At 37.7% G+C, this 18001-nt stretch overlaps 1 protein-coding gene across 1 annotated transcript; it reads left to right on the top strand.

The window, feature by feature from the left end:
* The first annotated feature begins 518 nt into the window (after positions 1–518).
* On the top strand, positions 519–7287 carry LOC141340744 (uncharacterized). The gene is made up of 4 exons (XM_073845841.1): positions 519–1571; positions 2641–2738; positions 4949–5041; positions 6536–7287. The coding sequence occupies exons 1-3, from the start codon at positions 666–668 to the stop codon at positions 4965–4967; spliced, it is 1023 nt and encodes a 340-aa protein (XP_073701942.1). The 5' UTR covers positions 519–665; the 3' UTR covers positions 4968–5041; positions 6536–7287.
* Positions 7288–18001: the final 10714 nt, after the last annotated feature.

The raw sequence follows: 18001 nt of genomic DNA, 5'->3' as shown, positions 1-18001 counted from the left end.
AAGTTAAAGAGAATGATCAAATCACGGACTCTTGATTTTATTGAATTTTACAAAATTTTACAGAACGTCCCAAATTCTCTGGAATTGGGGATACATGAAGTTCATGCATTAACAGAACACAGCATATAGACTAAGATCCTGATAACAGGAAGCCATTAGTAATGATAAGCCTATAAACGATAATTCGTAACGATATTGCTAATATCCACACAGCTATATCTGATGAAGCTTGTTCAAATTGTGCACAAAATAGACACTGCTTTTCTGCACTTCTTACATTTACGATCTCTCTACTGCTGCACAACTGAGCTCTTTTTAGCAGGTGTGTCATCAAAGCTGCTAATATTTTTGGTTGCAATTTGGACCGTTTTAGTCACAGTCTGGAGCCCTACTTTATAAACACAAAAATTGCTAAATTTGTATATGATTTTTATTTTTTATTTTTGTCCTGAATGGAGAAATTAGATGTCCATTATCAGTCAACTAATTTGAGTTCTCTGTCTCCTGATTAGATTAAATATGAGTGTGAAGCTCATAGAGTCATTGTGGATGACAATGATTTCAGAAGACTGGACCTCTCAGCTGGGATACCAGACAGTGTTGCAAATTTACATGATACTGTCCGCCAAACATTAGATATTCAAAGACAATTCCGACTTCAGTACATGGATGTGGACTTTAATGAATTCATGAATCTGTCATCAATTCATGACATAAAAGACAAGACTACTATCAAGGTGATCTACTTGGCACATGACACAAATCCAAGCCCCGACCATCCAGTTGAGCAATCTTTAAGTGCTTCTGAAACGTTTAGCGCTTCAAGTGAATGCTCAGTCCTTTCCTATTCTTTGTTGCCATCTGGAGGAGATTCCGATGACACTGTGACTATCCCAACATCTGATGCAGAAGTTCAATCAGTCCTAGCACAGATATGGCCACAAAAATTTCCGATTCCTCGTTTTCAGTATGATGTGGAAGTGCAGCTTCAACGTGGCAATGAAATTTTTGTTGAAACTGGAACCTCTCTGAAGATCAGTCCAGGGCTCAAGTCCGGAATCTTGGAAAAGTTGGCTGAAAATATTTTCCAGTATACTGCATACCCACGTGATTCCCAGATAGATGATGTTGCCAAGTCGCTTGTTGAAAAGTTTCCATGTTTAAAAGAAAAAGGATCTGTGAAAGGGTATAGCAGGTGGATATTTAGCCTCAAGCACAAAATGGCAAATTATAGGACAAAGATGCGCAACATTGGTTGTCCCGAAGTCACTGTGAATTCAATGAAGAACAAGTCCAGGAATGAATACTTCCCAGCCAAAAATGTGAAGAAACCAAGGAGAGCAGAGGTTAACTTTTGCCCTGCTAATCCAACTGGAGAAACGGATGAAAACCTCGAAAAACTGAGATGTGAGCTACTGGTTGATTTTGGACAAAGGAAGAGATCATCAGCGGTAAAAGAAAAGATGTCCAAAACATTTGCTTACAGGAGGAGGAATGTCATACAGAACAGTCCAACTATTCAGGACTTTAAGACTTTTAAACTCTGGCCTGCACTTTTTCAGACTGAGGAGGTAAGGTCATATTTACTCTCTTATTATGTTATCTTCACTTGTGCTACAGTTGTTGATCTCCTCGTCAGGTATTCATACTCCACCCAAAAATGAAAATTCTCTCATATACTTATGTTGTCCCATAGGTAAATGAATTTCTTACTTTAGATGAACACAAAGATTTTAAAGAAATAATTGATCCATGTGATTCCATAGAATGCAAGTGGATGGGATCTCCAGGTTTGACATTTGAAAACCACACAAACAAACACAATGGTAATTCCCAGTTAATAAATCAGTAGCTGCTTTCCCACTTTGTTGCCAAATGGCAATCTTTGCATAACCATTCGATTTCGTGTCGATCTGGGCCAGTCAGCAGATACGGTTTAATTTTCCACTGTGGTGCTGATGAAGGAGCTCTTTGGAATGTAACACAAATGCACCAGTGATTGCCTTAGTAATGCAAGTGTAATTTAAACAGCGATATGAACAATAATCAGATATTTTGGTTGCCTAAATGTGCCGAGAATGGTTTGTTTGTAATCGTGCCACACCATACCAGGCTCTCGTAGATATACAACTGGAAGTGTACCTGAAGAATTTCAACTAAACAAAGTCTTGCGCATGTAGAAAGACACAAGTGTGAGGATTTTCATTTTTGCATGGAATAGCGGTGCAACGGATCAGAAACTCACGGTTCCGATCATATCATGAATTTTGAGTCGTGGATCAGATATTTTTTTGTTTAAAAAAAAAAAAAAAAGTAATAGTTTGCTCACCCTGGTGTTGTTCTATTTTTCTTATATTATTTCCTTTACAAACTACAGAAAAATAAATGTTGCTCATCCATGTAATTGCAGTGAATAGTAGCCGGCATTAGACTTTTTAGAGGGGACATTAGATGCTGATTTTCCACAAATTGATATGATTTTTTAAGGTCTTCATGAAATGTCTGCAAAATACTTCAGTGGTCTTGTAAAACACCCTTTATATCTAGTAAAAAGCAGTTCTGTTCACAGTGACCCAATTTGGTGTATGTCTCTTACCACAATGTGATATCATTGTCTGTTTATTCTTCTGTGTACAATAGATTGGTGCTGAATTCCAACGCATTACAACCATCCCACTTCAAAACACCTTTATGGCACAGTTGGACAAATATGTTCCACAACTTATTTTTTACAGACGGTATGTATTCAAGTATCAAATGCCAAAATGCCCTTTCCCACAGGTATTGTTATTTAACACAGTGACGTCAAATACACTGCCATAGAAAAAAAAAAAAAATAATTAATTTAAATAGTGAAAAGAATGGTTGGTTCACCCAAAAATGAAAATTCTGTTGTTAATTACTCACCCTCATGTCTTTCCAAACCCATAATACCTTTGTTCGTCTTTAGAACACAAATTAAGATATTTTTTTATGATATCCGAGAGGTTTCTTGCATAGACAACAATGTACCTGGCCCAGAAACATACTAAGGTCAGTGATTGAACTGTATCTTTATGGAGCTACTAGAATACTTTTTGTGTGCAAAGAAACAAGAATAACTTTTTTTTAACAATTGTTCTCCAAGTCACTATCTGCTGCCATTGTCAAGACTACAACGACATATGCGTGTGCTTTCCTCTGCTTATAAACATGGCTCAGCCCATGCGTGTTCTACGTTAGCAACACCACATACTTGTGTCATGGTACTTCTCATGAATAGACGGTGGCACAGAGGACGCAAATTGTTGAATGAAGTCTGTATTTTTGTTTTCTTTGCTCGCAAAAAGTATTCTCGTAGCTTCATGAAATTACAGGTAAACCACTGATGTCACATGGAGTATTTTACCAATGTCCTTACAGAATTTCTTGTAGGGATGCACCGGTTGACCGGCCATAAATCGGAACCGGTTTTCGTTTTCATCCCGGCTGTTTTTTTCCCCCGAAGTGTGCACGTGGGCCGCGGCATTCGATTAATTCAGAAACATAATTCATACACTTCATGAATCATTCATTCATTCACAAAGAGCCGCTTTCTTGTGCTCGCTGAAGTTGCGCGAGCATACCTGTCCGCGCCCTGCACAAGCGTGGACAGCGAACGTTTGTTCAGCTCAGCTTCTCACGTGATAGATGAAAAAAGAAACAGACTCACTTGTGACAAAGCTGAGATGCTTCTTTTTGTAAAAAAACAAACAAACATCTACTTTTGAAAAGCCAAAAATAAAAGTCTGTTCTGTTAAGAATGATTATTATTATTTTACATTAAAATGCCTGTTGGCTTACTGTTTTACTTTACTAAAAGCACATGTTTTACTTATTAAACTGTATTTAATTTAATATTTTTTTCTGCATCCCTAGTTTCTTGGTCTAGGAGCATTTCAGTTGTGTTGCTGTCTATGCAGGGTTAGAAAGCTCATAGATCTCATTAAAAAATATTTTATTTTGTGTTCCAAAGATGAACAAAAGTTTTGCGGATTTGGAACAACATGAGGGTGAATTAATTACTTAAAGGTGCCATAGAATGTAAAACTGTGTTTACCTTGGCATAGTTAAATAATAACAGTTCAGTACATGAACATGACATACCATAAGTCTTAAACACCATCGTTTCCTCCTTCTTATATAAATCTAGTGTTTGCAAAAGACCACCGAAAAATAGGTCAATTCCAACATAACACCGACTGTTATGAAACTGTCCTGGAATCGTTAATAGTTACGCCTCCAACATTTGCATCGGCCAATCATCATTAATGTCAGTACATCAGTAAAACAAGGCAAGCAACACGGTTAGCTTAATGCTAGCGCTTGCCTGTTACATTGCAATACATAGGATTTCACTTACCACATAAACAGAGAGATGACTGCGCTGATGATTTTCATGGTTTTTTGCCCTTTCCTATGCAATATACCTTCTATGTAGATATCAGAGAACAATTTAAAATATTGTATAAATGCATTCTATGGCACCTTTAAAAATTGATTACCAAATTTAATTTTTTTGGGTGAACTATCCTTAAGAGTCAACAATTAGACCATTATTGCTGTGATTATGTTTCTAGCATGTTATATGTTTGGAAACAATGTTTTAACCTAACTGTAGGAGTGTGGAGCTTTTTACATGTAAATTGACAATATATAGGACAAGCACAATATATGCAAATGCTACTGGCCACAAGCTCCAGGACTCATGGAGCATATTTTTTTAGCATATTTTGTGTTTTATTTTAGATCAACTAGAAAAACTTTTATTTTAAAATGTTAGTATCAATTGGCTGAAGCCAGAGTCCACAATGAAAGTCTTTGTGTGTGGAGACCCATGCCCCATTTTGGAGGTTCTACAAAGTTTTTTTTTCTTTTCTGCCATGCTGTTTATGGATTGAGCAAATAATCAAATATGTAACATTTACAGGCAAGTGATGTCCATATAAAGAGAGAGGCCATCCTCAGAGCTCTTTGTATCTACCTTGGTGAGGATGAGAGATCCCTGGTGAAGGAATACATGGTGAGTGTTTGGATAATAAAGTAATACTTCATCCAGAAAGTTGACATATAGTGGCAAGAAGAAGTACCTTTGAGACCTTTGTAATTAGTTGGTTTTCTGCATTAACTGGTCATAAAATTTCATGTGATCTTCATTAAAGTTATAAGCATCTGCAAATTCCGTATTTGATGTTTATCTGCTTACCCCCAGGGCATCCAAGATGTAGGTGACTTTGTTTCTTCAGCAGAACACAAACAAAGATTTTTAACTCATTATATGACTGCAGTCTGTCAGTCATATAATGGCAGTGGATGGGCACCAAACCTTTAAAAGAAAAACAAAACAAAACTACGACTCGTGAGGATACAGTGATGTCCTAAGAGACTAAACGATCACTTTTTATGATAAACTGAACAGTATTTATATCATTTTTAACCTTTGATACACAGCAACATCCATCTGTCCTGAGCACGAGCTCATCATCCGGCATGTTACATGTGTACGCGCTCTGGCGTAAAATACGCCGTAAGCGATCTGTAGCATGAATACGACACTCATTGTTTACACAGTGCACAGAGATTGTGAGTATAGCGGCTATTCAAAATGGTAATTACTTGCGCTTATCCTGATTGTTTAAGCTGATGTAAAGATAAAATATTATGATTGCTTGTGCAAACTCTTCCGGGAGTGTTGTTTATTCACCAATTTCCCCTTACAGTGTTTGCGTATACTACGCCAGAGCGCGTTCACATGTAACGTGCCTGATGATGAGCTCTTGCTTAGGACAGATTTACATTGCTGTGTATCAAAGGTAAAAAATTATATAAATACTGTTCAGTTTCTAGCAAAAACTGATCGTTTCATGTCTTAGGACATTAATGTATCGTCAAAAGATGCACGGTGTAATTTGAATTGGTCTATGTGTTTTTTTTTTTTTTTTACTTTCAAAGGTTTGGTGCCCATTCAGTTCCATTATATACAGACTGCAACGGTTTGAGTTAAAAATCTTTGTGTTCTGCTGAAGAAACAAAGTCACCTACATCTTGGATGCCCTGGGGTAAGCAGATAAACATCAAATTTTCATTTTTGGGTGAACTCCTTAAATCTGTCACAAATAGGTCACAGCGTGACCTCGTAGCTAACTAAGAACATAAATGTGAAACTGCAGCACTGCGGGATAGTGTAGTAGATTGTATGTCTTTACATTTTAGATGTAATATTATTTACCGTGTTGAGTTTAATTTTTTAAAAAGACACTGCAGAGCAATCATATATCATATCATAATATCATATCATGACCGTTGCAGTATCCAAAGGAATTGCACATGCTCAAAGTCTAGTGTGAACGTGGCTTTACACATGTGTTTTCTTTCTTATGTTTACTTTCAATTGAACTTTCTACAAAAAACAGCTGTGTTTATGATGACGTACTAACGTATTTTTCTGCATATTGGCCAGTAAATATTGATCGATACCCAACCCTACTAATAACAGTTTCTTTTTATTTAAATATAGGACAATCAAAGAGATGACTTCTTGAAAGAGCTGGAAAACATCACCATGGGCATATGTGTAATTAAAAAGGAAGGAAGTGTTCTGGGAGACTACGACGATATTGGAATCGTTGTTGATGGAGTAATGATTATTGAGCAGATCAAATCTGTGGCACAAGCCTGTGCATTGATGCTGGGTACCATCTATGTGCTTAATTTGGCATACCCAAAAGAGCTAAAATACTACTATGAATTTGTTCAGAAATTCCTCATGCAAATGGATTCTGAAAGGCTGTCCCCCAAAATTCTGGGACTGAAAAACAGTTTAATGCTATAATTGTGCCGAAGGGCTGTGTGCAGCAGGCATATATATGCATGCTTAGCATGAAATTTTAGTCCAGATGTCACAGCCTACATCGCAACATTTTTCATTTAAGACCTGTATTTGTAGTTCAAACATTTTAAAATTCCCAGTTTGTTGCATGAAATATGAAAACAGTTTGTTTTAGCACTATTGTTATGATTTACAATTGCACTGTTGCCTGTTTATTTTTATTAGTGCAATGTTAAGTCAGGGCTCCAGTTTTTAACATTTATGCAGTTTAAGCACTGTTTTAAAGAATCGCAAGCAAATACTGTTGCCTGTTTCCCCTTTTTTATTTTATTTTATTAATTGTACAATGTTGTTAGTACTAGTTTTTAACAGTTGTGCAGTTCACAAACAACATAGCCTCTGCCCTCCTGTGAATTTTGTTATTTTTCATTTTGCAAATGTGCATTTGTAAGCACTTGTGTTCTAAACAAAGAACAAAGAAATTGTTATTGAACATACATTTGATGAAATTAAAGAAAAGTTCAAAACATTAAACTTACTGTTGTGTGTACGATGTTGAAGTTAAACGAAATGTTTATTTAAATGTAGCTAAAATAAATTGATTGCAACCACTTACCATAAAAAAATTAGTAAATTCAATTAATCTTTTTCATCTAGTTACAAATAAATAAATTAAGAGGATGTAACATAATTAAATAGGTTTGAAATTACTGTTTTTTATACTAAGGTAACTAAATGAAATTGATAAAATTCAACTAAATGTGTTTGTTTAAATTGAGATCAAATCAATTGATTGCAACCACTTACCATAAAAAAATTGAGTAAATTCAATTGATCATTTTTTTCAGTGCATTTTGTGAGTGTGGTTGTCAAGTAATGATTCATAAAAAGGCAAGATGTTCAAAATTATCAAACTGTATTTGTTAAACCAGCATAATAAATAGTGTTTTAAACCGTTTTCAAACAGTCTCAAGCTTACATTCAAGAGTCTTTAGACTTGTGCTAAGGCATTAACATGGTTTTCAGTTACAATTCATTATTTTAGAATAGTCAACAAATATTCCTTTATCAAAGTATTTTCTGGAAAAAAAAAAAAAAAAAAAAACAGTTTGACACTTAAGGTCAGAAATGAAAGTTTGCAGACTAATTGAGGTTCTGGTCAGAAATCAATTCTGGAATATATTTAACAACTTTTACAGAAAAATAAATAAAATGACATTCCAAGCAGCCTCCGAGAAATGTGCAGCTAGGGGCATAACTTCCTCTTAACTGATGTCTAACAACAATTATCAAATGGCATCTTAAATCAATGATTGCACTGCTGTAGCATTTAATGAATATAGCTTTTACTGAAAATTTCAGAGGCCGAGCACCTACAGGAAACAGGCACCTTGCAACAATTTTGAACATGGATAAATACAGTTAAACAAGTGTAACCCACATTACAAAACTACAGAGAACAGCAAAAATGTCAAACCACTATCATTTCTAAATCTTGGCTTTTAGATGTACCCAATAAAAAGTTTCAGGATGAATCCTTACTCAAACATGTCAGAGAACAGCTTCGTCTCCAGGGTTTGCACTTTATTGGACAACTCGTTGTTAGCTTCTGTAGGACCTCGAACGTGTACCTGAGTTCTGGAGGGTAGCTTAGGTTTAGTCCTGGAGAACTTTTTCACCTTCCAACACCACTCCAACATCTGCTGGACTGTCTTCAATGTTGGCACCTTCGTATCGTACTGCATAGATTCCCAAGACAGTTTTCTGGATCGCCTGCTGAGAGCTAGCACCGCCTCTATCCTAAAGAGGCAATTTAAAATGGAGAACTTTTAAATTCCTGCATATTAACTTAGCATTCAGGAACATGTTTTGAACAGAATAATAATAAAAAAATAAAAAAAACATACTGACCACCATAAACTCCAGAATAAGACTGCTAGGGAGTTAATTCAGGTAGACACACAGAGATTTCATTATGCATTCTCTCTTCACTTCTATGTCATCAGCCTAAAGATGCAAACAACAACAAAAACAGTATATATTATACATCTCTTTTTATATATATATAATTTTTTTACCAAATCAGAGGCACACATTTAAAAACTGTCAGTCACTCTAGTAATTTATCCATTTAAGGAAAATACAGGCAAACAGTCAAAGCAAAGGGGAATGCAAAAATATATATTTGATAAAGTCTCCTGTTCACAGCTATAGATGTTTACCCAACTATGACAACTCCAGCAGCTGAGAAACCCGGAGAAGTGAAAACAGTCCATGGAACAGTTAAGCAACATGAATGTGTGTGAAACTTTGGGGAAAAAGCAGCTATTTTGAAATGTCTGTCAATATGAACAATCAGATGTAACAAATGAAAATATTTACCTTTACAGCGCGCTCACACACACACACACACACACACACACACACACACACACACACACACACACACACACAAAAACATCCTCCTTACTGAATTTTCTTGTGGGGTGGGGAGACTGCTCCTGGAGGGCCACTATCAGAGTTTAACTCCAACTCAATTAAATACACCTGTTGGGTAAGTTAGAGCTAAACTCTGCAGGACATTGGCCCAAAGAAATATTATTTAAGATTGTACTGTAAGCAAGTTTTAGCATGTTTAGTTAAAAAAAAGTTTAATATGAAATAAAATAACGTTAAATTTAAAAAAATAATGAGAAGAAATATGCATTTACAACAACTGGTGGAGTGCTGAATACCTTGACAACACGCAGTGTTGCTGACATTTCGTAAGTCATTCCCTTAACCAAGGGAGTTTCAAACGCTTAATCACAGACTCCACTCAATCAGTACTGGTACTTTGGTAGAAACCTATACATAAGAGCCTGATAGAAATATTTATATAAAAAAAAAAAGGCAGATGGATTTTGAGTCTTTTGCTTCTGACCTCTTGCATATTCACACATGCACTGCTATTGACAGATTTCACACTTTAATAGAGCAGTTTACTGAGGCTGCAATACACATCAGTCATCTGATTTTGAAAAAATATCTTTGTAATGTTTTTTTTAAGTATAAATAATAAACATACACTTTTAAATATCCATAAATGTCTCAAATTAACGTAGCATTACTTAATGGTAATAACCATCTTTAATGTACTGTATTGTACTAATTTGTGTAAATGTCTGTATTTCAATAGGTTTCAATGCATGTAAAAATTGTCCAGCTAGACAGCGAGGGACACAACATAATGAGGTATGGAACTTTTCTTGAGAAAAACACTTACACAGTAGCTGACAAGACATCCTCAGCAGAAGTCACAATCTGGGGGAACACTGTATCAGCATTGGACAATGGTATAACATGACCAACATCTCAGTGAGAGAACTCAACAATAAACCATGTCTCAGTAAAACAAACGACACTGTGATCACATCCATTTCATCTCAAGGCACTGCAGTCTTTGTTCCCACAACAACTTTCAACACTGAAAACTGTGAAGTAATTGGCGCACAAGTAAAAAGCACTTACATATGCCCACTAAAACACGTTATTGGAAACATGTCACTAACCATTACAAAAATACTCTGTCCAAAATGATTCAAATTAACTGCAATTGAAGTTAAAACTAACAGAAATCTGACACTGAAATCAACCTCTGGCAAAATTTTTAAAGCAAACATAAGCAATACGATTATCCAGACACTTGTAGATGTAAAACACAGCAGATCTAATGATGATATTGTGGATGCTCTGCTTGAAATTCCTCAAATTACAGTTAAAACACACAATAACTTTGTCATTCAAATTGAACAAAATATTGCTTCATTAGGCACTGATAGAACTGCAATCCCTGACCATGACATGGCAGATAAAACACATACTTAAACTGTTAAAGACACTACACAAGACATTGAAGATCTGGAGTATGATCAGAGTTTACTGGAAATGCATACACCACCACACACAACACATCGTACACCCACAGAAACAGTTGCTGTTCAAGTTCAAAAACAAACAAACAAAAAGTTACATTTACATTTACATTTATTCATTTAGCAGACGCTTTTATCCAAAGCGACTTACAATTGGGAATACAACAACTGATTCATCCTAAGGAGGCAGTTCAACATAGGAAGTGCTCAAAAATACCATATATCTCAGGCATTGTTAGATGAGTGCTGGATAGAAAGGTAAGATCAAAATTTTGATCTTACCAATAGTCAAATAGTGTCGAAAAAGATGGGTTTTCAGCAGACGCTTGAAAGCTGTTAAGGAGTGTGCATTCGGATAGGGGTGGGAAGATCATTCCACCAGACAGGAACGTTGAGTGAGAATATTCTGGAAAGTGATTTCATGCCTCTCTGTGTTGGTACAATGAGGCGTCTTTCACTAGAGGATCTCAGACTTCTGGAGGGAGTGTAGATTCGTAGTAGTGGATGGAGATAGGCAGGTGATGAGCCGGTGGCTGTCCTGTATGCCAGCATCAGTGTCTTGAATTTGATGCGAGCCGTAACCGGTAGCCAGTGCAGAGATATGAAGAGAGGTGTGACATGGGCCTTTTTGGGCTCACTGAAGACCTGCTGCATTCTGAATCATTTGTAGAGGTCTGATTTTACATGCTGGAAGACCAGCTAAAAGAGCATTGCAGTAGTCTAGCCTAGAAATGACCAGGGCCTGGCGAGGAGTTGTGTAGCATGCTCTGTTAGGAAGGGCCTGATCTTTCTGATGTTGTGCAGTGCAAACCTGCAAGATCGAGCAGTTTTAGCTATGTGGTCTTTAAAAGTCAATTGTCCATCAAAAATTACTCCGACATTTCAGGCTGTAGTCGATGGGGTAATTGTTGATGAACCTAACTAGATGGAGAAGTCATGTTGTAAAGTTGGAGTAGCAGGAAAGACAAGGAGCTAGGTCTTTGCTAGATTGAGCTGTAGATGGTGTTCCTTCATCCATGCAGAGATATCCGCCAGGCAGCCAGAGATCCTTGCAGCTACTGATAGATCATCTGGTTTGAATGAAAGATAGAGCTGTGTGTCATCAGCATAGCAATGGTAGGAGAAGCCATGTGCCTGTATGATGGGGCCTAGAGATGTGGTGTATATGGAGAAGAGGAGGGGACCAAGAACTGATCCCTGAGGAACCCCAGTGACTAGTTGATGAGTTTTGGATACCTCCCCTCCCCAGGCCACTCTGAAAGACCTACCAGAGAGATTTGAACCAGCGAAGTGAAGTCCCTGTAATGCCCAGAGTTGAGAGGGTGGACAGGAGGATCTGGTGATTCACCATGTCAAAAGCTGCAGATAAGTCCAGCAAAATGAGTACTGATGATTTGGACTCAGCTTTTGCAGTCCGTAAGGCTTCAGTGACAGACAGTAACGCAGTCTCAGTTGAATGGCCGCTTCTGAACCCTGATTGGTTAGCATCCAATAGGTTGTTCTGAGTGAGAAATAAAGATAGCTGGTTGAAAACAGCTCGTTCTAGTGTTTTTGCTATGAATGGAAGGAGAGATACAGGTCCGTAGTTGTCTATGAGTGAAGTGTTAAGTGTAGGTTTTTTGAGCAGTGGGGTTACCCGGGCCTGCTTAAATGTAGTGGGGAAAGTGCCTGTGAGAAGAGATGTGTTGATGATGTGTGTGAGCGCCGGTAGGATTGTAGGAGAGATTGCTTGGAGAAGGTGTGAGAGGATAGGATCTAAAGGACATGTCGTCGGATGGCTGGAGAGGAGATGTTTGGTTACTTCTGCCTCAGAGTAAGGACAGAAGGAGAAAAGGGGAGTTTGACCGCAATGTTGTCTGAAATACAATTTTGAGTGTAAATGAGATCAAGTTGGTTGCCAGATTTATGAGTGTATGTAGTGATAATGCGTTTTAGGTTAAATGACACTTGGAGTGAAGGGAAGTCTGCAGCATAGGGTTTGCCAAGGTGAATGTTGAAGTCCCCAAAGACTAGAAGTGGGCTACTATCCTCTGGAAAAGAGGACAGCAGCCCATCCAGCTCTTCTAAGAAGATGCCAAGTTGACTAGGAGGGCGGTAAATTACCACAACATGGAGTTTGATAGGAGATGTTACAGTGATTGCATGAGATTCAAATAAGTTATAATTGCATAGAGGAGAATGGGTTGAGTATTTCCAGTTGTTAGAAATGAGCAAGCCCGTACCACCAACCCTTCCAGTCTGACGAGGGGTGTGAGAGAAGGAGAAGTTATTAGATAGAGCAGCTGGGGTTGCAGAGTCTTCTGGACGTATCCAGGTCTCAGTCAAGCCTAGGATGCTCAGGCCAGATTGCAAAGAAAAGGCTGAAATGAAGTCAGCTTTGTTGACAGCTGACTGACAGTTCCAGAGGCCAACCGTGAAAGAGAAAGGTTCAGTGGAAGAGGTGTCGATAGGACGCAGGTTAGAGAGATTGCGTCAACGTGTGCGATATCAATAACAAAAGCTTCCCTTGGCCGTCGGCTCAGTATTTTAATTTGAATAAGTGCAATCAAAACTACAATTTAAAACGAAAACACTAGCAAAACTAATATACAGAAACGAATAACTGCTTTCTAGTACCACTAAATGTGAATACAAACGAATAAGTAAATAAATAGAAACAAGGACGCGTTATCTGTAAAAAAAAACCTCGTCTCTGTGGTCAGCCTAGGGTCCAAGATATGCCAAAAAACAATCGGTGCCATCAACCTTTCCACAGAAAAACAAACTTTGATTAAACGCAGGTGTTAAAAATTATTAAATAGTTGTATTCAGCAGTAACACATTTTCATACCCCGCCTCTATCCAAGCACAAATAGCTTCTCATCAAACCATTCTATCTATTTCTTTTGGCTACCCAGCCAAGCTACATTTTACAACTCATAACTTTTAGCACATACTTCAAACACTTCTCATTCATTCTCATTTGCACAGCATTTTTTCTGTTGCCAAATTACACCGTTTGGTCATTTTTAACCATACACTGCTCCCACATTGTGTAAAACTTTTCACTCTTTGCACTTTCAGCCCCTACAATCTCAGTACTTTAAGAACCTATCAGCTCTCGTCTTGATATCATCATGTGGTCCACTTCTTTTTGTACAGCTTATAGCCTTATATCACTTTTACCTTCATAGTGTCATGACTATATGCAACACAGAGATTAGAATTAAATGAAAGTTCTTTAATAAAATCCACAAAGGGTAATCCACACAGGTAATCAGGGGAACATATATCCAATACAATATAAACACATTTAAGACAAACAGAAACAAAGAAAGGTGAAAAATAAGGCAACATCAGTCCGTAAACTTGATATAACTCCCCTTTCCCAGAGGGTACATCTCACGCAGTAACATAATCAACTGGGGAGGGGGATTGGCCCCCTGGAGGCTGCTAACTGAGGGAGACATAGAAGGTCTCTAGGGCGAATCAAGGAGCTCGAAGAGCCTTGCAGATCAGTGATCCTGGGGAGCCATGACAAATCAGGGTACTCTAGGGGCCATAACAGATCAGGGTGCTGCCCGGCCATGGTGGATCAGAGAGCTTGGGGAGCCATGACAGATCAGCGTACTCGAGGGGCCATGACAGATCCGGGTGCTGCCCGGGGGGCCATGGTGGATCAGAGAGCTTGAGGAGCCATGGTGGACCAGCTGGGGCCATGACAGATCAAATGGCAGATCAGGGAACTCGGGGGGCCATGGTGGACCGGGGAGTCATGGTGCATCAGGGAGCTGTACAGACAGTTCGGGGAGCCATTGTTGAATTACAAAAGCTCGGGAAGCCTTGGCTGAGCAGACCGTTTAGGAACGGTCACGGTCATTCATGGTGGATCATGAAACTTGGAAAGCCATGGCGGAGCAGCCTATATGGCCTTGGCCTCAGCACTCAGCCCGGCTCTTACCACTTACCAAACTGACATTCAATTCACCTTTAAATATAATGATTATACTTATTCACTTATTGTATAACTAAATCACAACTATGGATGCTTAATATCTCAAATGCGACATCCAATGTGCATCTTGTCATTAAGGCCAGTTCTATAAACAGTAATGTATCTCCATCACCTGTGAGTGTTCAGATACAGAAGAGCTTACTACCCAGAGCCGGAGTTTACTGACAAGCAGCACAAAAGACGCTCTGCGTAGTAAGCACTGCTCTATCTGAACACGTACAGGTGATGGAGATACACTACTGATTACACAGCCAGCTTTACTGACAAGATGCACGTTAAATATCACATGTGATATTCTGCAGCCCTAATCACAACAGCTACCATGTCGAAAAATCTTGGCAAAAACTGATCAAGCAAGTTCTTTATTAAACATACTTTCATAACAATTAGATGCTTTCTGTAAATTTAATTGCTATTTTATCATCTATTATAATTCAAATAATTATACACATTTATAAACCATATCACAAACTTTTGACCCGTAGTGTGTATATTGTTTATTGTAGTCTTTTATTTTTTTAACTGATTAATCAATATGCTTAATATACTTTAATATGCTTTTGTTCTACAGGTGTTTTTTCTCGATAAACCCAGAAAAAGGAACCAAAGTAGAAAATAAAAACTCCAAGCGTCATCTCAACGTGAACCCTCGAGTCCTTACCCTGATTATCCCTGATCAGTGTGGAAAAAATGGCCTGGAGTCTTTCATCAGAATATCCAGTATCCATGGACAATGATATTTGTTGCCCATTTCAGTTTCCTCCTCAGGATTTTCAATCGACATGACAGCCTCAAATACACTAGCAACGTCTAATAAATGGTAAATGTTGACCTGGTAAACGTTGTTAGCTTCTGGAGTGATGTAGTTGTCCACTGCCTGCCTTTCATCTAGTGTGTCTTCTGTCATTTTTAATACACAAATGTGGCTATAAACTTTTTTATTTACACGCAGTGTGTTTGCTTTGGTGTGAAAGGCATGACACATGCACTCCACAAAAATAAATAACTAAATTGACACACAGAAACACATCCACAACACCATCTGTGAATATATTTTATTGTCTGGGTGGGTAGTGCATGTTTGTGTTGATGGTTGGGATTTAGTGAGCGCTAGTGTAGATGTTTGAGGGGCTGATGTGGATGAAGTGATGGATGTAGCTTGTGTAGATGGCAAAAAAAAAAAAATCTATCACAGAGATCTTCAACCCTGCTCCTGGGGACCCACTTGAAAGGAACTGAGTTTGAACTTGAGTTGATGTGTGTTACATTGCTATTGGTGGTAGTGCTAAAACTAATACATTGATGGAGTCTGTAGAGTGTCTATTATGGATTGAATACATTTTTATATTTCATAGTGATATTGCCATAGTTGTACATGGTGATTCAGGATTTGTTGTAGTACATGTGTGACTGAACTTGGGAAGCACACAGTGGCATATTGGGTAATTTGTGCTGTCGTGGACAGATGTGGTGAATGTGTATTGTTGTTTCGATGTTGTCTGCTGTGGGGCTCTGGGAGGTGCTGTGATCTATAGGAGACGTTGCACTTCATGTGGACTTACATCTGTATACATATTGTTATTGCTTATGTAAAGTATGTATATGTATTGCCAAATGGCTGGGTTGCAAAAACATTAAAAAAAATACAGAACAAAAAAAAAGCATAGTGGTTTAATAATAAAAAAAAGCCTGTTCTTTATGATAAATATAGTATGATATTTTTTTTTATTCAATGGACAGATGACATGACATTTCGGTTTATTTGGCTCCATATGAAGAGGGATAAGGTCTTCACAAGAAAGTGTTTAAAGTGTTATGTGCTTTTGGTATTGTAAGGTATCAAACACTGTTTATGTGTATGTATTTTTTGTCTGTTTGTGAAATTATTAAGGATATGGGTCTGCAAGACCAACTCAATCCCCAGGAAGCAAAACAATTCAGATGTGAAAGAGGAAGAGCAGCTAAAGCCATTATTTTATATATGTATTTTTTTACTTTACAAAACCGTGCTTAATTATGTCTTCAAGGTAAAAGTATAAGCACAAATATTATAGTACATCAATATTTAATTTTAACACAGTTATGCTATAGATTGTTCATTTCAACATTGCTATAGTTTCACTGTCAATTCTGCAGTAAAACCATAGTTCTTTTGTAGTTACTATTGTCTTACTACAAAAACATGACTTAACTACAATTACTGTAGTAAAACCAAGGTTTATTTTGGAGTTACTACGGTTTTACCACAAAACTATAGTTTTACTATGGTTACTATGAAAAAACATTATTAATTTTTATAAGGGAGTGATCAAATATATAGCTGACTTTTCTCCAGAGTGACGGTTCATGTGGCTGTTCAGGTTTACTTTTCGGTTGAAACTTCTTCCACATTGCTGGCAGGTGAAAAGCTTCTCTCCAGTGTGAATTCTTATGTGGTCTCGAAGGTTTAGTTTATAATTAAACCTCTTTCCGCACTGAGGGCATGTGTAGGGTTGCTCTCCAGAGTGAATTCTTATGTGGACTTCAAAGCGCCGTTTTTGACTAAAACTCTTTCCACACTCAGAGCATGTGTAAGGACTCTCTTCATGAGCTCTCTTATGGACTTCAAGGTTTTCATGTTGATCAAAACTCTTTCCACACTGATCACACACATAAGGCTGTTCGTGAATTTTCATGTGTCTGGAAAGGCTTCCTTTTAGAGTGTAGTTTTTTCCACACAGTTGGCAGATGAAAGGCTTTTCTCCAGTGTGAATTGAAACATGTCTTTCAAGATTTTGTCTGTGATTGAAACTCTTTCCACATTGTTCACAGGCATAAGGTTTCTCTCCTGTGTGAACTCGCATGTGGACTCCAAGCTTTCCAGATTCAGTAAAACTCTTTCCACATTGTTGGCAGACGTAAGGCTTCTCTCCTGTGTGAATTCTCATGTGGACTCCAAGGTGTCCAGGTTGAGTAAAACTCTTTCCACACTGTTGGCAGGTGTAAGGTTTCTCTCCTGTGTGAATTCTCATGTGTCTTTTAATACTTTCTCTTTTATTGAAAGATTTTCCACACTGTTGACAGGGAAAATAACTTCCTGTCTTTCGAGTCATTTTTCTCGAGGAAGTCATTTTAGTCTGTAAACAACTAAAAGATTTTTCTCCATTTATGAAATCATGATCTTTCTCTTCCATTTCATTCAGTACTTCACTCTCCTCTTTCAGGGCCATCAGGTCTAAGGTGAAAAAAAGACAAGTAAAAGTTAAC

Source organism: Garra rufa, chromosome 1, assembly GCF_049309525.1.
Source record: "Garra rufa chromosome 1, GarRuf1.0, whole genome shotgun sequence".
In the NCBI taxonomy this organism is placed as follows: domain Eukaryota; kingdom Metazoa; phylum Chordata; class Actinopteri; order Cypriniformes; family Cyprinidae; genus Garra; species Garra rufa.
The sequence above is the reverse complement of the archived record's forward strand: the minus strand, read 5'-3'. Positions and strand labels throughout refer to the sequence as shown.

Excerpts from the sequence above, each read along its gene's own strand:
- LOC141340744 (XM_073845841.1), top strand. The coding sequence starts at position 666 with ATGGATGTGGACTTTAATGAATTCATGAATCTGTCATCAATTCATGAC. Across the intron at positions 1,572-2,640 it reads CACTTTTTCAGACTGAGGAG|ATTGGTGCTGAATTCCAACG; the intron begins GTAAGGTCATAT and ends TGTGTACAATAG.